The sequence below is a fragment of the Podarcis raffonei genome, chromosome 11, assembly GCF_027172205.1.
Source record: "Podarcis raffonei isolate rPodRaf1 chromosome 11, rPodRaf1.pri, whole genome shotgun sequence".
Classification (NCBI taxonomy): domain Eukaryota; kingdom Metazoa; phylum Chordata; class Lepidosauria; order Squamata; family Lacertidae; genus Podarcis; species Podarcis raffonei.
Genome location: NC_070612.1, coordinates 39,505,036 through 39,527,706, shown reverse-complemented (window position 1 = coordinate 39,527,706; position 22,671 = coordinate 39,505,036). Strand labels below are relative to the sequence as shown.

General features: G+C 39.4%; 1 protein-coding gene across 22 annotated transcripts in view; it reads right to left on the bottom strand.

Moving 5' to 3' along the window:
- The window catches only part of PPIP5K2 (diphosphoinositol pentakisphosphate kinase 2), a 50,339-nt gene extending 27,694 nt beyond the window's left edge, over window positions 1-22,645 (bottom strand). For 8 of the 22 annotated variants that reach the window (XM_053408323.1, XM_053408328.1, XM_053408330.1 and 5 more), the window contains exons 1-13: window positions 22,510-22,643; window positions 21,904-21,999; window positions 15,350-15,471; window positions 10,225-10,624; window positions 8,786-8,981; window positions 7,181-7,271; window positions 6,333-6,418; window positions 5,985-6,139; window positions 4,952-5,053; window positions 3,565-3,726; window positions 1,871-1,992; window positions 862-963; window positions 536-622 (exon numbers count right to left, since the gene is read on the bottom strand). In XM_053408323.1, coding sequence (XP_053264298.1) covers window positions 536-622; window positions 862-963; window positions 1,871-1,992; window positions 3,565-3,726; window positions 4,952-5,053; window positions 5,985-6,139; window positions 6,333-6,418; window positions 7,181-7,271; window positions 8,786-8,981; window positions 10,225-10,365 — 1,244 coding nt within the window. In that variant the 5' untranslated portion in view covers window positions 10,366-10,624; window positions 15,350-15,471; window positions 21,904-21,999; window positions 22,510-22,643. Of the gene's footprint in view, window positions 1-535; window positions 623-861; window positions 964-1,870; window positions 1,993-3,564; window positions 3,727-4,951; window positions 5,054-5,984; window positions 6,140-6,332; window positions 6,419-7,180; window positions 7,272-8,785; window positions 8,982-10,224; window positions 10,625-15,349; window positions 15,472-21,431; window positions 21,676-21,903; window positions 22,000-22,509 lie in introns of those variants that run through there. The other 14 variants (XM_053408336.1, XM_053408339.1, XM_053408340.1 and 11 more) reach the window with 7 other exon arrangements.
- Window positions 22,646-22,671: the final 26 nt, after the last annotated feature.

Here is a 22,671-nt window from a genome sequence, read left to right as displayed (position 1 = left end):
AAAATAGTGTTCTGCACTGGATTGCAAGGTTACAAGACCAAGCTGAATGGGCTTAGGATGCCATAACCCTTTTCTGGGATTTACACCAGCCTTGACTCAGCCAGCTTCTCCTCAGCCATCTGAGCAAGTTATAATACCAGGGTATCTTTGGCTGAGCCAGCTGAGCCAGAAATCAGCAAGCTGAACTGGAGATCCACTGCATCCTAAGTAGCTCATACCAGTGAATCTTGCCATAGGTCTGCCCCAAAGAGTTCTGTTTTATTTGTTTTAAAAATTATATATACTGTAGTTACTTCAGTGGAACTTCCAGGGCAGTTTACAAAATACAGAAGTAAAATTAAACTTTAAAAGCAGAGAAAACAAAACATTTGATGCTACAGCCTCTTAATACATAAATACAGATGAAAAATCAAATTAAATGTCAATAAACACAGATGCACATCTATGCCCCCCTCGGTTTAAACAATTAACTTACTACATGTAATGGGGAAAATATCAAATTTGTTCATTACATCCTCCCTAGCCAATTACTTACTTTTGATGTTTAACTTCCATTTTCATTTTTTGTTTTGGTGTTCGATCTCCATGCCGTATAACAGCAATAACACATCTAAGTTCCATCCTGCAAGTATACAAAGATTTAAAAGCACAAAGTTTGATTGACATTAACAGCAACAACAAAAATATGAAAAAGAGGACATGTAAATATGATTTCTCATATAAATATTAACGAAACATTTCAACGAAGATGTTGTTGAATTATTCTAAACTGAAAGTGAGAGAATACTGAGAGATAAGAAAAATAGAAAATGTTACATAGTCAGGTTGCATAATTTAGACAGAGAAAAAATATTCTCTTACATTGTTCCAGATGTAGTTGGCACAATAGGAATATCCTCTGCTTCTAAAGGTATCGACCACGGGATTTGAAACTGTGGAGCAAGTTCTCGCATTACGATATTTCTAAATGGAATAGAAATAAGTGTTTGCTGAAATTAATAAGTTTACATTAATAACAACAATTAATAATTCGTCTAATAAAAACAAGTTGAAAATGCATTAACCCCTTAATGAACCATACCCACATATGTTATGCTCCATAAATAACGTGCCATTCTTTAATAACCAATCATGCTTCTTCTAAAACATTTTCCCCTAATCCTGAAGTTCCTAAAGTGGATCTCAGTGCTCTGAACACTTCATTTATGCTTGTGGAGGCCCTCTGCCTTTGTGTGTGGGTATGCCAGTGTTTTACTTTGAACAGCCAGCTGTGCTAGTGAAGCAATGGCTTCTAGCTGTCTGCCTTCTTCCTTTCCTTAGAATGCCTCTGAGGAATTCTTTGCTTTCCAGCATGCCTAAAAAATCCCTTTTTAAAATACAGAAAGGAAAAAGGACTCATGCTGCTGCATGGTAAGCTTGGGGATGGGGAGGGGAACAACCAGGGATGGCTTGTCTCTTTGTGTTTTATTGAGTAGGTTGTATTTTGCCTTTCCCCAAATAGGGCATAAAGTTTTGGTGTTTTATTTCTCTAACAGATATCTTGGCAAAGTTGCACAGAAACTATACTGGGTATGCATGCTCATTATGGGCATCCTAAATAGCTGTTGTTTTATCTAAATTAATTGTGTTATCTAAAAGCTCTATTTTGCAGGATACATTTTCCAACAGGTCAACCACACAAAAGACAGTATTCAGCTAAGTCCGACTCAGAAGAGACCTACTGAAATTAATGAACCTGAATTAGTCAGGTCCATTAACTTCAATAAGTCTGCTGTGAATAGGACTAGCATTGAATACCACCACAGATATTCTATTTACTTTAAATAAATTGTGAAAAGGAAACGGTCTGACAAATAGCATAAAATCTTACCCAAGGATTTTAGCACAATCATCATAATATTTCATAGAATTCTTCACGAAACTAAAGCCATTGACATCACAGACGTAAGATTGTCCATTTGCACGCAACAGATCAAAGCCACAAACTGTTTGCTGTCAAGACAAGAAATCACAAGATTTATAAATTTATAAAACTTCAGATAATTATCTACAGTAAAAAATAAATGAACAAAAACTCATCTCTTCCTCAAGGATCAAATGTATTTAATGAATAGCTTCTCCTCACAGAAGGTCTCACTACTGCATTTTTAAAAAGCTTTGGATTTTACGCCCTTCCAAAGTCTAACCCTTATCTTAGCCCTTCAAGCACTGAGATACATTAATAAAATAATTTACAATACATAGTACCATGTAAATGTATTTCAATCTTATAAAGTAGCATAAATATTAGCAAAGGACTCAGTTCAAACAGCCAAAAAATATAGGTCAGTCACAAATGATGCAAAAAGCACACACATTCTATCTGGCTCCCAAGTTTGTGTAATGTAGGTTCTATTTACATATTTGTCTTAGCATACTTTCTCTCCTAGTCAGAAGAAGAGAAAGAAGGTCTTGTTCACCCTCTGCTGCCTAACAGGGAACAGCATTTGCTGCCTAGGCACAGTGGCAAGGGAGTGCATGGCTGGCTGCCAACCTTGGTATGGCTGGCAATATAGTATTTCTGCTCTTCTCACCCACATGGGAGGCTAGGAGACTGGAAAGCGGGGCTCCCAGGGCAGACCTGGGTGAAGACTTCACTCAGCCAGAATCACTCTGGGAGTACTTAAGGTGAGCTGTGGAGAGTGGAGTCACCACAGTGGGCGTCAGGACTGCCCTCCCATCCTCCCTTTAATACACTGGTATATGGGTTGTCTGCTGGAGAGTGACACTCCCACTTTGACCTTGCTATGGATCATTTTATCACACTGTTTGGCCAGGTCTGCAGGTTTCGCCTATTTCAGAGCAATCATCACAACTTTACGGTAGAAAAGCCATTAGGCTGGATCACTACTGAGGATGGGCAGAGGGAAGAAGAAGAAGAGTTTGGATTTGATATCCTGCTTTATCACTACCCGAAGGAGTCTCAAAGTGGCTAACATTCTCCTTTCCTTTCCTCCCCCACAACAAACTCTCTGTGAGGTGAGTGAGGCTGAGAGACTTCAAAGAAGTGTGACTAGCCCAAGATCACCCAGCAGCTGCATGTGGAGGAGTGGAGACGCGAACCCGGTTCACCGGATTACGAGTCTACCGCTCTTAACCACTACACCACACTGCCTCTCAAGTTGTCCCATAAGAGGATCCCCTTAAAGGATTATAGAGGGCTGCACTTTTTATCCAGATGCCCAATCACCCCCTGCTGCTGATCAGTGGGAGCTCCCCATATGTGCGACCTCCCTCCCTAAATTTTGGTCAACCCCAATGCTTCATCAACCAGCAAGCAGGCTGGTGGATCCTTTTAATGCCATGAGTGATACCTATGCCAAACCTGTTGCATCCATAATCAATAAAGATGTGGTCTAACTTGAATCCAACCCCTGTCTCCTGTTTCATCCTTTGCTTGTGTGCTCCACCACTGCCTCACTGTGCTTGGGCTTGCAGATAACAATTCTATAACAACTGAAAGCTAAGGAGATGCCCTCTGGGGTATAAACAAAGACCACTTTCTCCAGCCTTCATTCGTTTTACCTTAAAAGCTAGGCATACTTTCCAAGCTATAAGCTTCTCCCTTGCATTAAGGATGACTGGATACCGTACTTCTTTCCCTTCACTGTCCCGCTCCACTTTTCCATCCAGTGCAGGGGATTTACGAGCTTCTGCATGTGCATAATCTGGTCCTACTGTGTATACCTTTATTTGGAAATAAAAAATTACAACAGAATAAAAAACTTTTTTTTTTGGTTCATTACTTTTTTATTTCATAGTCAGCTCCTGGGCCTCTAGAGTCTTACTTTCACATCATGGGGAGATTAGTGACAAACTGAAAAGCGCTACAAGTTCCAATGCTATACTGTATCCATGTCCCAATTGGCAACCTAATCTTGCTGAAAGTTTCATATTACAGCTTCTGCTACTACCAATTTATTTAACATGACTCCTAATCAGATAGCTTACAATCTTTGGCCAGGATTCAAAGAATGTGCAATCAGCTCTGCATACCCAAAGGGATTTAGATTTGTTTTTCTTTAAACTGCTCCCTGCCCACATCACATGGCAGCCAGATAATGTACTATGGGAGTTTCAAAAGCAGTGGTATGTTTCTTCAAATAAAAAAGTAAGAGATTTCCCTCGTCTTGCCTAAAATAGCTCTCTGAATCCAACCCTTTGTACAGGATGAACCAACAAAGAATTAAAGTAGGCACAATTGATTTGTTAGGATTATATTATATCTATAATTATCAAACTTCCAAACACTTAATTTTGAAAAGCCTCATGCCAATCTGTAGTTACAAGTTGTAATTTTCCTATGTAGAAATATTTTGTCTTAGTTTTCAAAGAATTTTGACAAATAAAAAAAACAAGAAAATCCAGCTGCTGTATGATTAACTGATAATGAATGTTTAGGCAGCTTTGGAGACCACCAAGAGCTGCTCACAGAAATGCTCCATGATCGCTGAAGACAACTGTTTCCAGACTGTACAGATCAGTCAAAAGCATCTCAGTATTTGAAGCATAGTTTAATGATTTAGGAATGCAGGTCCATTCCTATACACTTTCTTGGAATTTTGGTCTAACACAATGTACTTTATTTTCAAGAAAGTATGCTTAGGAATGAAATGTTAGAATAATTTCATTTCAGGACAAGTGTATTTGTATGAATACACATTCAGAAAACAGTATGGCAGCACGTTTATGTTCTTTTTGAATGGTAAACTGTAATCACAAGAGTATCTAAAGAGAGAGACAAACTAAAACATGAAGTGTTCCTTTTACTTGGAGAAAACAAAACATGATATGTAAACTATTTTAAGTTTAATAATAGCAGTGCTTCAGGCGATGCCTCACATCTAAAGTTGCTGAGTTCGTTAAGTACTTGATTGTTCTAAATATAAACCAGAATATGCAGTTGTCATACCTTTACATCAGTGCCATCTGTAGGCATGAACTCCTCGTAGATATATGAACCAGTTTTCCGCACACTGCTTTCAGGGGAATAAACACTGCTTCTGCTACCGATCTGAAACACAAACCTTCCCATCAATATTATTTCATACAAAGACAAAGCCTTCTCAGATCCATAAAACCCTGTACTTCTTTCGTCATCCCTCCCTAGCCTATTTTCCCCCAAGCACTTCAAAAGTAAAACCAAAAGCAACCTTATGTTATAAAAGTTTAGTGTGGTGTAAAAAGGGCAGAAATGTGTAAGGAGGAAAGAGAAAAACCTAGATAGGCTGACTCTCCCATAGCATAAGCAGACCCAGAAGATTCTCTAGACAGGTAACCCGAGGTCTCTCAAGCTTACAGAGCATAGAAATAGAAAGGGGCAAACATTCTCCACACCCATGCTACTCTGCCCATTCCAAAACACCATCACTCAGTCCAACCTTGCCTCAGTAACACATAAACTTTGCATGTGAAAGATCCAATGGTTTAATCCCTGGCATTTCTGGTAGGGCTGGGAAAACCTTGTTAGAAGCCCTGGAGAGCTACTGAGGTGGACTAATGGACTGACACAAAATAAACTCTCAGAAAACTTCTGATGGTAATGATACACAGTGTGTGAGATTGCTCCAAATGAGAGATGGGGAGATAAACTGGGTGTAAGACAAGTTGTGATCTATCTTGAACACAATTTTTTTGTGGAAAGGTGACACACAAATGAAAGACTAACTGAATGAAAACTACATCATTTCCATATTACAGAGCCATCCTCTGTCATGTTATTCAGTGGATAACCATTTCTATTAATGGAGATATTCTCTTCCTCATTCCCTTTTCACTCTTCCTTATGGGTCAAGTCCAATGTACACAATTTAGCTGCAACCTTCCAGCTAATGCTATTTCCAACATTCTCCTAAGAACTGAGTAAGTTAGTTCTTTCCACCCTATAAATACATTTCAGTGCTTAAAAAACATTTTTACTATTATTCAGTTTAACATATTCTCACTTTCCGAAAGAGCCTCTGACTTCCACCACCAGCAGATGTTGGATAGTAAATATAAACATTGTGGTCCTCAGCACTGACGGGCTTCTCCACAAATGGTTTTTGGAAAACTTCTCCGTTCACCTCCACATGATCTTCGCCTTCAATCAAATTGCATTCTGGAAAATAACACGAAGCTCAGACTTTAGGCTGGAGATAAAATTAAGAGATCAAAATTTCATCAAACCTGGAGGAGGAGGAGAATGGCTTGAACCTCTAATATAGCACTGCATCAAGCAAGCAAGATTACTAATCAGAAAAAAAAATGTTTAGAATAGCGTCTTTTGAAAATTCCATTATAATAGCCATTACCTTGTGGATTGTTTGGATCACGGATTAGAACTGCGTAACGAGGAAGTAAAATACCTTCAGCTTCGAGAATGCCATAAACCTCTCTCCTAAAAGAATTTTTTTTCCAGAAAATGAATATTATCAATGAATTATGCATTCAAAACATTTCTCTAAAAAGTCACATAATTACTATTATCAATGAATTATGCATTCAAAACATTTCTCTAAAAAGTCACATAATTACTATATAAGGATGGTATCAAAGTAGTAAGATCTGGATTTTACTTCTACTACCCAGGTTCTGGTATAAAATGGGTACACGTGAACAAACCACTCTTCAGGGAAGTAGCTTAAATCTGCCCAGACAAGGAGAACAGAAGTGTACACCACCTCTCCACAAGGAAGATAAGGAGGACACATTCATTCATTCATTAGGAATTGAAGTATAGCCTAGAGCATTTCTCGTATCTGTTGAGTGTCTAGCTTTGACAAATATGCACAATTTATCCATGGGGCATATTCTTTTTTACATTCTATTGCTTTCATGACTATAATTCATGATTATAATCCGTGCAGGAACACATAATTGGAACAGATACTAAACTGCATCCTGTTCTGTTTACTGTACCTTTCATAAACTTAATATTATTTACTGTTTTAAGGTGAACACTATATACATTTCTTAGCTGAATATTATTCCATTTTAGTTACATTACAGCTTTTTACTAGCTTTCTTTTCTTTAACTACTTTACCTCCATAATAATCAACCTGATGAGACAGCATTTCATTGAGGCCTTTTAAATATCGTACTAAGCACTTGATCTTCAACAACTAGTGTGTGGGTATTTATTTATGGCTATTTACTTACCTGTCTTGTATGTGATATTGCATATTCAAGTCATTAATAACAAAAGGATTCCTCAGCTTTGAATAGGCAACGGCTTTGTCTAATGGAAATCCTAAATAAAAATATTACAGAATATTAGTTCACAACGATTACATTTGTTTAAATCTTGGTGATGAATTGGAATTCTTACTTTCCCAATTGACCTATGTGAAGAGGCTGTGCAAATTATCTGCAATCCCTTCAACTGTGAATAGTATCTGGTTTCAAGTGAGTCTATTCATATTGATCCAACCAGCTTAGAAATTTTCCTTAGTTTTTATTCCTTGTTTTAGTCAGCTAAGAAAGGATAAGTTCCCATTACTTCACTACATTGGACTTCTCCCATCCCAAAGTGACTTTGCTTTTAAAAGAAGGCATTGATGCACCAATTGCAGTACAATTATCAGCATGTTTGCTTAGAAATATATATTTTTTATTTCAGTGAGACTTGCTCACTAATAAGTGAGTTAAGGAATGTGGATGTATATCGTATGTAGTTTTTTCCCTTGCTCCAAAAAGGGTACTAGCACAAGGTTATTATTGCCTGCTGACAAAACAGTAAGTGGCTGACTGATTGGTTTTAAAAAATACATAAATAGTACACCCACTTTCTGTTACCATCACAGAAAGCATGAACCCTTTGCAAACTAGAGCTGGAAATCCTAGTTTTGAGCAGGGAAGCCCCAGGGGGGGTAAAAGCTCTAAATTCTCCTCCCCCTGAATAGACATTGCATTTAAAATATAAATAGGGGCTTCCATTATATGTACTTTACCCCGAGTGTAATATTCTAAACATGCCAATGCCCAAGTAAATTCCATATAAATAAAGGGATTTTCTTCCAAGGAAGTGTTTTTTTATTGCAGTGTGAAACAGATTGACACTGCTTTGTAGCATATAGGTAAGGTAAAGGTAAAGGACCCCTGGGCGGTTAAGTCCAATCAAAGTTGATTATGGGGTATGGTGCTCCTCTCATTTTTCGGGCTGAGGGAGCCAGCTTTTGTCCACAGACAGCTTTCTGGGTCATGTGGCCAGCATGACTAAACCGCTACTGGCACACGGAGGACCGTGACGAGTGCCAGAGCACACAGAAATACTGTTTACCTTCACACTGTAGCTGTACCTATTTATATACTTGCATTGGTATGCTTTTGAACTGCTAGGTTGACAGAAGCTGGGACAGAGCAATGGCAGCTCACCACGGTTGTGTGTATTTGAACCACCGACCTTCCGATCGGCAAGCCCAAGAGACTCAGTGGTTTAGACCACAGTGAAATATCAAGTTAATTGAAACATTATGTCTCTTCTATTACTACAAACTACTGAATTAATATATGCACACATATATACATTTTAAAGTAGTGTTGCTTAAGGCAATTTATTTTCTAATATTAAAATTAAATTTTTTTCCAAAAAGGCAAAAAGATTCAAACTTAATACATGCAATATGAAGACATTTTACATTATTGTGATTATTCATGTGTTTTATTATTGATATATTTGCCACCCTGACTTCCTTTGGAAGGAAGGGAAGGATATTAAACAAACAAACAAACAAACAAACAAATAATAAACAAGAGAGTAATTACCTTTAGAATGAAAAGAAATGAGACAGTCACATAAAGGCCAGTTTTCCACGGGTTCATTCAAAATCACATCTTCTTCAAATATTACTACTGTGATATATTTAAACATGGAAAGGCGTTCAAGGATTTCATTCATTGGTTTTGATTTTGATTTCTTTGCCATAGAACATATTCCAACCATGATCTGTCTTTCTGGTGGCTAGTAATAATAATTTTACAAAGGTCAGTAACATAAATTTGGGTTTCAAAGCTTTTCACCATATACTAACTGAACAATGACCATGCAATATTCTTACTAAGTATTAAACAACAGGCTCATTTCACAAACATTTATTATGCTTAAGGGGGAGGGAATGTAACCTAATATCAGAGTTTCATTCTCTAAGCAATATGCAGTAAAAAAATCTTCATATTTATGAGGGAAACAATATGCCTTAATACTCTTTGTGAAGAATACAGTCTTAATTGACAAGCAGGGTTGCAGAAACAATGATAATATATAAAACATAAAACATAGTAAGCCCATGCTGCAAGTTTTCTTAAAAGTGAAATTGTTCACAAAGGCATTAGTTATGTCCCATCTACAACCTTCCAACAAACTTAATCAACCATGTAAATCTAAGAGTACCACTTGCAAGTAAAAATATTCTTCTGACTGGAATAAATTTACAAAGCAACAGCTTCAGAAACCCCATTAATTTCAATGTCACTTGTGAAGGATGCCCATGAAGCTGTGGTAAGAAGCTGTATGACAGCAGTGTGTTGGAATGTGTCCACAATAGTACGTGACTATGATGATACTTGAAGCAACAAAATGTTTCACAGCTAGGAAAAGAAATAAATACATTCTGTATTTATTATTTAAACAGGTGAGAGACTTAACTTTCAATCCAATAAATGAAATTTTAGTCAACACGAGTGAAACTAGAGTGAAACTAGGATATTAGTACTATATGATTTCTACTTTAACTGTCCTTCTTCAAAATGACCATTCAGCAACCGTAACTAAAAGCTATTTTTAAGAAATAAAATAGCTTGTTCCATAAATCTTTCCAAATCTTAGAATCTAAGATGCTAGTTTAACCATAACTGTTTCTTAATATTGCAATTATGAAACTTTGGGGCTCTTCTAAATAGTTTGAACCTGTTTCTTAATATTGCAGTTATGAAACTTTGGGACTCTTCTAAAAGCTATCAATTTTGATTTCTACATATTGTATAAACTGCTGAAACTGGTCTTGATCAATTTGGTTTTAATTTAGCAAATGCCAATGTGTTTCTTTACAACTATACCTAACTAAGCATTTAAACACTTTGCTGAAATGGGGCCATAGTGCTTATTGCTTTTTATGCTCATTTCCTATCTTCTCTGTTAACAACGCTTTAGTATCTTATCAACTCAAACAATTACTTGCCCCCAAACAATGAAACAAAGTACATACAGAATCATACTCATCGTCTTCATCTTCATGATCATAAAAGGCTTCAAATTCTGCAGACCTGGATGGATTCAAAAACTCATCTGGATCTTCACCACCCACAAAAAATCTAGGAATTTCGCCTTCTGTTGCAGTAACAGACATGATTACAAATCCTGAAAAGATCTACGTAGAAACGGCAGTCACTCGGAGAACTGAGACACTGTACATAATTCCCAGTGGCTAGGGTAATAAAAATCCTTGCTGTCTGGCACTGCTTACGCAGTTGCTTGTTACTCTGATAAAGTCAGCTGCCAAGTGCAGTTTAATTGATATCATCTGTCCATTGTTTTGAGTTGTTACATTCGTGAAGAAGAACCATGCAGGTTACCGCTTCCCTGAGATACTTTGGCAAATTTCTACCCTGGTAAAAGAGAGAAAAGTAAAAAGATTGAAAATATTCCTTACTGTAATGAGTTACTGAGAGATATTCAAGATAACCTACCCAGAAATACTTAACTTACTGCAAAATTCAAAGCTATTATTCACAATAGCCAAGCAATACAAAGTACCAAAAATAAAATTTATATTGAAAGATAAACATGTAAACAAAGTGGAAGTGTCATTTAACAGGCTGAATCATATCCACTTATTGCTCCTGAGAGCTATGGAAGTAGAAAAACAAGAGTCATCTGGGAATGGTAGACAAAGAGAAAAAGCAATGCAGAAACATAATGTCATATTTTACCACATTTAGTAACAAAGTGGTAACAGCATTTGTGAGTAAACCTAAATTGCAAATTGAGCAATTTGTGTGCCAGGCTTTCCCCCCTGTCCTCCAACAAATACAAACATTATGCAACAGCAAAATCAGGGGCTAAAAGTTTAACAAATAAAAAGTCACAACATTTGTATACCTAGAAGCGTCATGGCTGACTAGCGAGAAATAGTCTCTGAGATAAGGCACAGTTCTCCTCTCACTGCTCCCCATGTTCCTATAGCTATATCCACCAACTGAATCCCTTACATGATACAACAACCCGAATCCACTGGGGATCTAGCGAATGGAATATGGATTGTAGCTGCATAGTTCCTCTGAAGGAAAATGCACTGTGGCTAGGAGCCTGAAGATATGCTCCAAAATATTACCAAGTTGCTAAACAAATTCTCAGGACTTAGGGAACCTACAACCTCCAAGGCAATAAAAAATGATTGAAAGTGGGGTGCAGGGAAAAAAGCAAAGCAAATAAAACTAAACTGCAGTCAATTTCCAGCTCAAGCAGGGAGGAGACTAACAGCCCTATGGTTTACCATGCATGACTCAGGCCAATGCAGCTGGGAGAAGGCAATAAAGTGTGACGTGAATTTAATGAGAAGGGATTTAATATCCTTCAAAAGGTAAAAGGATTTTATAATCCAAGAAAGTTGAAAATCCCAGGCATAAATGAACTCATCACTACAGAACAACTGGCTCTGACAGCTCTTCTGTTGAGTTATTTATAGCCTGGCGAGGGTTAAGTTTTTTCTAGGGGTCAATGTCCATGCATTTCCTCACATGCTTAAACCTTGCATGTTTTTTAAACCAGAACTTCATAGGTTTCATTGCTTGTTCTTAACATGACAGAAAGCAGTGGTATAGTTTCTGATGTCAACCAAATCTTGCATCAATTTCAGTAGGGCATAAAGTAGTATTTTGACAGGCTAACATGGTCCAACCCAAAATTTCTGGAAGCATTTGAAGAGCACCTATTTCAAAACACACACACACACACACACAGACACTATTATTATTATGAATATTTACTGAAAAATAGGTCACACTGATTTAAGTTGTGTGCAACAGGATCACACAAAGGATTTGCTGCCCACACTTCATGCTGCCCTTTAGTTTCCTCACCTTTTCCTAAGGACATATGACAGATTTCAAACTATCTTGTATTTACAGTCCATGGAACTGCCCTTGTTGAGCCATGAAAAATGTTTTTCTTCCAGCCAAAGCTATCTCCCACCTCTTTCACAAAACATCATGAACTGCTCGTCAACATTCCACAACTGACTTTTCCTCCTCTACACTTAAGAATGTTCATAAAATACTCTGGGATATTCAGAAACTAAGCCAACGGAATGATAGGGGAAGGAACTCATGCATATGTAACATAATGCCAAACTCACTCAAACTAGGGGGGAAATGAAGGAATTGAAGAATGCAAGAAGAGAAGAGGGAGGGCCACAGGATGCTCCCAATCTTCCAGTTATGGCTTGTAGGATCAGAAACATGATATCTGAACTAAGTTATTTCTGTAAGATGTTAGGCTTCTTTCCAATTTCTAAATATTCCATGGCATGGAAAAATATCTATAGATTGGGGCAACAAAACAAAACAAAAACATGTGGTTAGAAATGCTTTCAGTGTTATTTATCAGAATGTATTATTTTGGTATTTGAAATCCAGCTACTTGTACAGTTCAAAAGTTATGTACTATATTTATTTGCTTCTAGTAGTACAACAGTACAATGTTTTTTCCCCTACCGCCTTTTAAGTCTATCATTGGACAACTGGTGTCAAGGAATTTTACTGAGTGCAGATACATAGTTTAGCAGCATAAAGGATGAGGTCAATAAAACTCCAAGGACAATATTTATTAGGTCACTGATAATGCCTAACCAACAGAGGGAAACACTACAAGAAAGGATTTATGTAGGAGTAATTAAAAGAAATATAATAAAACAGACAATAAAATCTGATATTGATATGGATTGAAGGAAGGAATAATTAAATATCTAGGGTCCAAATACTGTCAATTAATGCAAGTGCCCAAGGTAGTAACTCTTGTTCTTCTTCTTCTTACCTTTTAACATTTTCTAGTAGTGTTAGGCATTATCAGTGACTAGGGATGTAAATTAAGGAACTGGAGTTGGGGGGAGAAAATCTGTATTTTTCTGACCAACTCACTAAAATTGGTACTTTTACAATATTTTTAAAGTAAACATCCTATTTAATAAAAATGTATTATAGATCAGTCAATGATTTGAAATAACAACTTCTTCCTCTTCTTCTTCTACTACTACTATATTATTTATACCCCACCCATCTGGATGGCTTTCCCCAGCCACTCTGGGCGGCTTCCAACAAAATATTAAAACACAATAGTCCGTCAAACATTAAAAGCTTCCCTAAACAGGGCTGCCCCCAGATGTCTTCTAAAAGTCTGGTAGTTGTTTTTCTCTTTGACATCTGGTGGGAGCGCATTCCACAGGGCAGATGCCACTACCGAGAAGGCCCTCTGCCTGGTTCCCTGTAACTTGGCTTCTTGCAGCGAAGGAACCACCAGAAGGCCCTTGGTGCTGGACCTCAGTGTCTGGGCAGAACAATGGGGGTGGAGATGCTCCTTCAGGTATACCGTTTAGGGCTTTAAAGGTCAGCACCAGCACTTTGAATTGTGCTCGGAAACGTACTGTAGCCCACTTTATAGCCCTCAAACCAGAAAACAAAAGATTCTCAGAATAAAATCACATTCAAGCCTGAGATCAGGTATAAAAATAACATTGTGTTCCTATGACATCAGAATTATTCATATGGCATTTCTTCCTCTCTTCCTTCCCCCTGCCCCAGCATCAACTTTCAGCCTCTACCTATTAAGCAACAGAGTAAACTGATGACCTCTGAGGCATCGGGCGATGATGGAGGCATACTTTTCCTTTCTTGTAGTTAGTTAGCAGCAACAGCTCCCACTAAGGACCTCTGAGACAAGGAAAATGGGGTGAGTAGCTAAAATGCACTCAGTCCACCATGGTAAAGACAACTCTTCCTTTCAAACCAAAGTGATGAGATATACAAGTAGAACTTCACTTGCACTGCACAGCTTTGACCTTCCACTCGCAATTCCTTGTAACCCCTCCCCACAAACGTTTCTCGGGAGATTTGGGGGACATTCTGGAACATTAAATGATCTGGCACAGTTAGTTGTAGTAGGGTAAAATCGGCAGAAATCAGATGGGAAGCTGTATTCATGGAGAACTGCCTTCTGTTCACACAAATCCTTCTCTGGGTGCCAACCATAATTAAAATCAACCTCATAAGAATCTAGGTTTGAAGTATTAGAACTTCCTTTCAGTGGAAAAGTCCTGCTGTGCATCTATGGATAGACTGGACACCACATCCATACAATGGCTTTCCATGTAGTGCTGAATCTCTGTTCTTTCCCTGACTACCTTCACCTCCTCCAAACTTTAATTGTATTTCTGCTACAATCAACTCCACAGCCCTCTTTTCACTGTAAAGTACTAAGTAAAACAACAAGAAAGTCACAACAACAACACTGGATGATGCTTCACTGTTTTCACACACTAATTTAACCCCCTCTCCCCAACAAAAACAGTATTATCAACCCCGCGTTGCAGATCTGGTGTAACACAAGGTTCTCTTAGCCTCTGCAAAATGAATGCAATAATGATGTGACTTATCTGAACTGGTATTATTTTTAAAATGTTTACAAACTCTGAAAAATCACATTTTTGTATGAGATAAGACCAGAGTTAAAGCTTGTCTTTGCTACCATCTATTGTTTTGACTTTACGCCACAAATCCCCAATCTCAGCTATACTAAAATCTTGAATTTTAGTTTTCTATGAGGCTGCAACACTTCCCAAGAGAAGACCAGCATAAAAGACTTTAAAATGGACCAAGGAATTATGTTTCTTGATTTTAGACAATGGGTGTTTCATTCTAGCTTTCCCCCCCCCCTATTAGTTAGATATGCTTTCCTAAATGTCAGTAATGACTATGACTTCATCGTCTAAAAACAGTGAATGGTAGGAGCAGGCTTGTTTCTCACAAAACCAATGAGAATAGTGGCTGCTTGTTTGGTCCCACAAATGCTAGAAATTTACTTTTAAAATAAATGAAAGCTGGGAATCAAGGGATTGCAGCTCTTCCTCTCCACAGATGTCCATGTAAGGGACCTTTATTGTTCTGATAGTGTTGATACTGCCACAGATGAGAAGCATTGCTAGTTAGAAGGATCACTACTTAGCAAACATTTCAAAACAATATTCGTTTAAATAATCCCACCAAAACAAACGATGCAGAAAATTTTACAGCTTCAGAAATTTATATTATACAATTGCCCAGAACATGTTATTCTCTTACCGAGAGTTAAAGCGGAAAGCTGAACTATGTAGAAACCAAAAGCCACAAAACAGCATATTTGCTAAAGAGTTCCCTCTTCGGTTAGTTCTAGCACTGGACAGTGCTCATCATCAGTTCACCTCCTAGGATAATAGAAAGATTCAGACATGAATAGGTTTCTGTTGTGATCAAGGACAAGACAGCACATATCTGCAAAGGTAGATTATGGGAAAATACAGTATTGTAAGATAGAGTAGCAATTTTTTTTTAAAGCAGCTTAATCCTACACACAATTACTCAGGACTAAGTCTCAGATAGTACCCTTAGTATTATTGTTCTGAATAAATGTACATGTGATTGGCTTGTAAGAAAGAAACATTAATTGGAGTTTGAAACTGAAGCTGGAGACTGAATATGAATCAAAGCTGGAAAACATATTAATTTCAAGGTCTATATAAACACTTCCAAAGAGGGATTTCTTATTTATAGTGACATATTGCATGCACAGAACTAAAGGTCATGTCTTACAAAGCATTGTATGTTTATTGCTTTTCAATGCATTCTATCTTAAACAGGATAAAAATAAGGTATCTGCAAGGCATCCAAGGGGTCTTAGGATATTGTGGCCTCTCTCTCTGCTGGTAGAGAATGAGGTCCATCCTGGAGACCTCTTCATTGCAGCCACGGAAACACGTGAAACCATCTCTTACACAATAGGGGGTAAATCAAGCAAGCCCTGTAGTTGTCCATTTCCACAACAATGGAAATATACACCAGTCCTGCAGCCACCGCTCTGGATTTTTCCATTCTTCTGCCACAAATTCCACTGCTCTGCTCCAACCCAATTGAAGCATGTTTTCTGATAAATTCCACTAAATTGAATGAGATTTACTGTCAAGTGCATATGATTCAGCTATACATGTGGTCAATGCTGGAAAATAATTTCCCAGAAATGGTTCCTTACAAATATCTGCCGCCTCACTCTCAGATCACATATCAAAATGCCAGAACTAAGAATATATCTAATTAATAAATATTTGCACCTGACATAGCTGTCAACTTTTCCCTTTTCTTGCGAGGAATCCTATTCGTAATAAGGGAATTTCCCTTTAAAAAAGGGAAATGTTGACAGCTATGGCACCTGAATGGCCAAACACAAAAGCTTTTAAGCCTACCACACACACAAAATAAATAATATTGCCATTTGTCAACTCCAGTTTTTAAAAAAATAATATGCCCTTGCTCCATGAGAATGGCATTTCCCTTCTTTCTGTTTGTTGACATGATAGTTAATTCAACTAGTTTTTTTTGTTTTGTTTTAAAATTTAAAAACCCTTCACATCTTCAGACAAACAAACAAACAAACAATTTATTATTTAGGAGTATTTATACCCAACCTTCTAACCAAAGTTCTTGAGGTGGCTTACAGTATATTTAAAACATAATAAAATAGACGTTGCTACAATAGTCACCACAGGAAGACAAAGGTATATTTAAGTCCCTCTTCTTGTTCTCCAACATTCCATAATAATAATAATAATAATAATAATAATAATAATAATAATTTCTGCAGCTGAATCTATTGGCCTAGAACTTCCTGCTTAAGCCTCTAGATGTTAGTTCCAGCCAGGCCAGGACTTCCACACTGGGTGGTTGCTGTTTATTACTCGCCTAGTCCCGGACATGGTAACAAAAGCAGGTGGTGCTGGGGAGCAAAATTGTTACATGCCTCCCACCCTTCAATTATTTTCTCTTTTAGCTTTGATGAGATCCTAAACATATTTTGGATTGATTAGGTCTTATGAAATTACCATGTTTTATTTATTCTACTCTCGCTCAAACCTAATGAACCTCTTTAATTAGATTACCAGCATATATTGTATACCACCCTTCGTCCGAAGATCACAGGACTGTTCACAACATAAAAATACAAAATGAGAATGCAAAATACATAATAAAACAAAAACAGAACACAAAATATGTAATAAAACAAAAATAAACCAATAGCACCCCTTCTACAAACGTATTTGACAGGCCACAGAATGCTAATCAGCCAAAGAACTGCTTAGAGAGAAACATTTTTGCCTGGAGCCTAAAGATCTGTAATAAAGGTGCCAGGTGAGCCTGCCAGGGGTGAGCATTCCACAAACAGGGGGCCATCGCAGAAAAGGCCTGTTCTTGTGTTGCCACCATCCAGACTTCTCATGGAGGAGATATGTGAAGAAGGGATTCAGATGAAGTTTGCAAGGTCTGGGTAGGTTCAGATGCAGAAAGGCGGTCCTTGAGGTATTGCGGTCCTGAGCAGTTTAAGGCTTTATAGGTCAAAACCAGCACCTTGAATTGGTCCTGGAAACCTAAATTGGCAGCCAGTGCAGTCGGGCCAGGATCACTGTAATATGCTCACATGGTCTTGCTGTGGTGAGCAACCTAGCCACTGAAATTCTGCACCAGCTGAAGTTTCTCAATGGTCTTCAGAGGCAGCCCTATGTTGCAGTGATCTATATACGTATTATCTATACGACTTTATTTGTAAAACAAACTTGTATCCTTCTAGTTTCACATTACCTTGACACCACAACGAAACTGCAACTGTAGATACATTTGTTCTCCTTTTTGCAGAATTAGGCAATTTAATATAAAAAGAACATAAACTTTTAGTTACTTCAAGAGCAAATCTAAATGAATGTTATTATAATAAAGAAGAAGCAGAGTAATCCTGCTGGCTTTGTTAATAGCTCAAAAGGCATTGCTAGTAAATATTGAAACTATTTTCATGGTTTGCACACTTTACAAAAAACTTAAGTCTGAAAGGCAGCCTGCTCAAGGTCATTTGGTTCTGTTTAAAATAGATGTGCTGATGGAAACTACAGCAAGGAAGCTTGCAGGAGGAGCACATGCAATAGTTATCTGAACTCTAGATATGCAGCAGAAATCTTCATGTTTGTTAATATGTTAATCCCATTGTTTTTAAAGATGTTATTTGTACCTGTTGTTATGTGACTAATTCTTTGCTACATGTTTCAATTTTTAAAATAGCTATTTAAGCTTGTTTCACAAGGAGACACACAGTTTTCCTGGAACATAAACACACATTGCATACAACTAAATTATACCCAGAAGGGACTCATGGAAATTATGGAGCTAAATAAGTCACATCCATGAGTTTCAGTGAGTCTGCTCTGAGTAGGGCTAACACTGGACAGACTTTAGAAGAAGACAGATGGCAACAGGGACTTAATCTATTTGAAACTCGGAAGCATGAGAAGTAACTCTGTAGCACTATTCCCAAAGAAAGTTCTACATAATCCAAGTAGAAACAAGGTTTCACATCTATTGCATTCTTTTTGTCGCTGTCATACTTTCATGTTTATCCTTTGCTTCTAGACTAGTCTTCATATGGTCTAATATTTCTGCTACCTATGGTTACAATCCTAAATATATTTATGGTACAACCCTAATCATCTCCATTCAGAAGCAAATTCTATTGAATTCCTTGTGGCTTTCTCCCAGGTAAGTGGGTTTAAGTTTTGCACCTTTAACTTGCCAGTAAATCCTGAAAAAGACGGGGCTTACTTTTAAGCCAACATAGTAGGGATGAAACTGCAATACCTCCCTTTTATAGCTTGATCCAATGCAGAATTAGGTGTGCTTAAACTCACATCTATTTAAAATAGCTTAGGGTCACCTAACTCTGCAACTTATCAGGCTGTTAATTTGATCACCATTTATTGTGCGAATGGCCTTCCTTCATCATCTCTTAACAACCAGGCTAAATATACCTGAGTCAACGGCTCTCTCAGACTTATTGCACTTCAATGCCATTAATGAGTTCTAGTAAAATTTATTTACTTTAATGCATCAGGCTCAAGTATACCAGGTACCCTCTCCATGTCACTTGATGTCTCTAAAATGTCCTTGCCATAACAGTTAGAAAGCAGCTTATAGTGGACTGCAGAAAGACACATATCAGCAGTGTTGCTTCCCCACCCCCTTCAGTTGGTAGAGCATGAGACTCTTAATCTCGGAGTCGTGAAATTGAGCCCCACATTGGGCAAAAGATTCCTGCATTTGAAGGGGTTTGACTAGGTGATCCTCAGGGTCCCTTCCAACTCTACACTTTTACAATTCTATGTATCATTTTATTCTGGGTACACAGTTAAAGGCACTCTTTTCTAGATGAAAAGGGCTAGTAAAATATAATAATAAATAATAATAATAATAATAATTTCATTATTGTTACCTCATGCCACTCCGGGTGGCTTCCAGCAGATATAAAAACATAATAAAATGTCAAACATTAAAAACCTCTAGATACATGGCTGCCTGTAAAAATGCGCCGCTTACTGTGAAAACTTCCTGCTGAGCACTGACACCTTTCCCACCCACCCCTAGAAGAATAGCACTGTGTATCAGACACCAATGAATGTGCAGCAAGTTAAGAATCGAGTGGATAACATCAAGCCAATGGTCTGTATGTGCAACAGACAGACTCCCAAGGCAGCTTGCCCCAGCTATTGTGGCAACATTAATTTATGCTGCAAATATGTAGTTATGTGCTTGTAGCAGGTGGCGGAGAGACACACCCCACCACCCCACCGCCCCCCCAACCCTAGGGTTGCCGCCTGTCCTGTTTAATACAGGATTGCCCTGCATTTCAATGTCAAATGATATGTCCTGTATTGACACAGTCTTGTCATGTACTCCAGGTCCAGCTCCTCTCTGCCAAGTTAGGGGTCCTCTCCAAATGCATGCATTTGAAAGGGTGCGCGAAAGGGCATGCATTTAAACTCTGGGTACCCAAGCGCAGGCAGATGTACAATTTTGTGTGTTTGTGTGTGTGTGCGTGTGAGTGCCTCTGTGACAAATTCCAGATGGGCCATCCTGTTAGGCTGCAATAGATTGTAAGGGATTGCTTTGGAGTCACTTCAGCACCAGATTAAAAAAAGAAGAAAAGTCCCCCAACTGTCCTGCCCTGTACATATTTTGCCAGGAAAAAAGCAACGCGAAGGTCAGCTGCACTGCGCCTCCACGTGCCGACGCCCCCGCTGCTGCAGAGGCAAGAGAAAGAAGCGCCCGCCAAGGACTGGAGGAGGAGGAGGAGGCGCGAAATGCGGAGCCTGACGACCCTGACTCCCAGAGCCTCGTCGGCGCCGCCTGCAGCATAGCAGCCCAAGGGGGGCTGTGGGAAAAAGTTCCATCGCCCGCTGGGACCAGTTAAGCAGCAGGAGCCACATGGACTTGTGCGATGCGCGGCATAAGAAACCTCCCCAAGCTTCTATGTTAAGGAGAACAACGCCGACCATTATTTCATTATTTGTACCCCGCCCCCCATGACTGGGTTGCTCCAGCCACTGGGCGGCTGCGCATATATATGCCTGTCTTCTCTTTGACTCAGCCCGTGTTTAAAAAAAATAAACATGGTCCACATATGAATTAAAGAGAAGTCATAGATAGATAGATAGATAGATAGACCATATTAATATTTTTTTAAACACGGGCTGAATTAAAGAGAAGAAAGGCGGCGTCTGTGAAGCCGCGCGAAAATAGGTTCGTCGAGGTGGCCTGAGGCGGAGTTTCTTCTACTTGAGCAATTAAAGCGTAAGAACCGGAGGCGAGAACAAAACGCCTTCTCTTTCTTCCCGCTCCTTTAATTAATTATTATTATTATTATTATTATTATTATTATTATTATTATTATTATTTACTTGAGGGAGCCCTGCATACAGAACCGGGGCGGCGGGGGGTACGGGGGACGCCAGGGCTCCCTTTCCCTTCCCCTCGCGCCTCCGCGTGGGCAACTCAGGGAAGGCGAAGACGGCGTGATGAGAAAAACGACAGTTGGGCTGGAGGGAGCGGGCGGGGAGGGTAACTAACGGGCGCGCGCCCGCCCGCGCGCAACACACACAGCGAGAAACTGGCCCCCGCGTGCCGTCCACCCTCAGCAACACGCTCTTTCCATTCTGGGCCCGCCCCCCTTTTTCCATTGGTGCCCTTCGGGGCAGCCTTGTAGACAGACTAGTAGTTTTGGGGCTGTGCGATGTGACGCGGTGCGGCGGGGGGGTTGTTAGGAATACCCCTCCCGCCGCCATCCCGATGTCCTCACCTGAGCTAGCCGCCGCTGCTTCTGCTGCCTCCGCCTCCTCCGCCGCTGTTATTGCTTTACTTCCTTCCCATTGAAAAAGGAGCAGGGGGCGCTGCAGCCGCGGCCACGCCCCCTCCGCCACCCTTGACCCCCTCAAGCCTCTTCCCCGCCTACGCTGCTTTGCCTCACAGTACACCTATTGTAGGCTCCGTAGAGAGATAAAGGGCTAGACGGGGAATTTTATTGCCTGGAGAAAGAACTTCCGGGTTTCCTTTGATGCTATTTTCCTTTCCCACCCCCGCTCCGGGGCGAACGTGATACATCCAGGGCTTTCAGCGCAGCTATGATTGGGTAGCAGAGCATCGTCTCTCTCTCTCTCCCCGCCCACCTCTTCCCTGCGGAAGCAAGAGAGGGAGCCCCCCCCCATTTTAAACCACGCTCCTTAATGCTCGTGAACAAAAGCAACGTGTTGCAAATGACAAATGCAACTTACATTTTTATCCCCGTGCTGCAAGCTGAAGAGGATGCGGTTGGGAGAGAGCTGCTGACGAAAGCCCAGCAGAGTCGCCAGCCAGGTCTTTGCACTGCGCTGTCAATTGAGAAAGGAGTGTGGATTATATAGGTCACTATAATTACTCTATACATCGCAGTTAAAGAGCGAACGTGACTCGCCCGCTAATCCTATAGTATAGACATTTACTTGGAAGTTAGTCCCAGGGTTTCCAACGGGGCTTGCTCCCTTGTAAGGGCGCTCCGTTGTCCATATGACTGATGAGTTTGCAACAACCTGCAACGTTCCCTAGGGTTGGTCTAGCGTTGATGGGAGAGGGGTGCTTGAGAGAGGGCGCTTCGTAACAACTCTGAAATGCAGCTAAGTGTTAATGAGTCCTTCGAAGTATATATTGTTGCCAACATTTTGTATACCAGGGCTCCTGAGCAGCTCGTTGAAAGGCTGCAGTGGACTTGTTCTCTTGCTCCCCCCCACCCTCCGTCACTGTCCGTTGTGGAGCTATTCTGAATTTCTAGAAAAGTATTATTATTATTATTATTATTATTATTATTATTATTATTAACAACAACAACTCCATACAAAACACACCTCAGGTTGCAGGAATCTTATTTCTAGTTAAAGTTCCCACATCGCCGCCAGAACCCGCCCAGCGCTCAGCTCGACGCAGACGGCTCGCTTTTACATTTTCATACCAACGCGCTGCTTCTCCACCTCTTTCTCATCAACATAAAGGAGACATTCCTAGTAGAA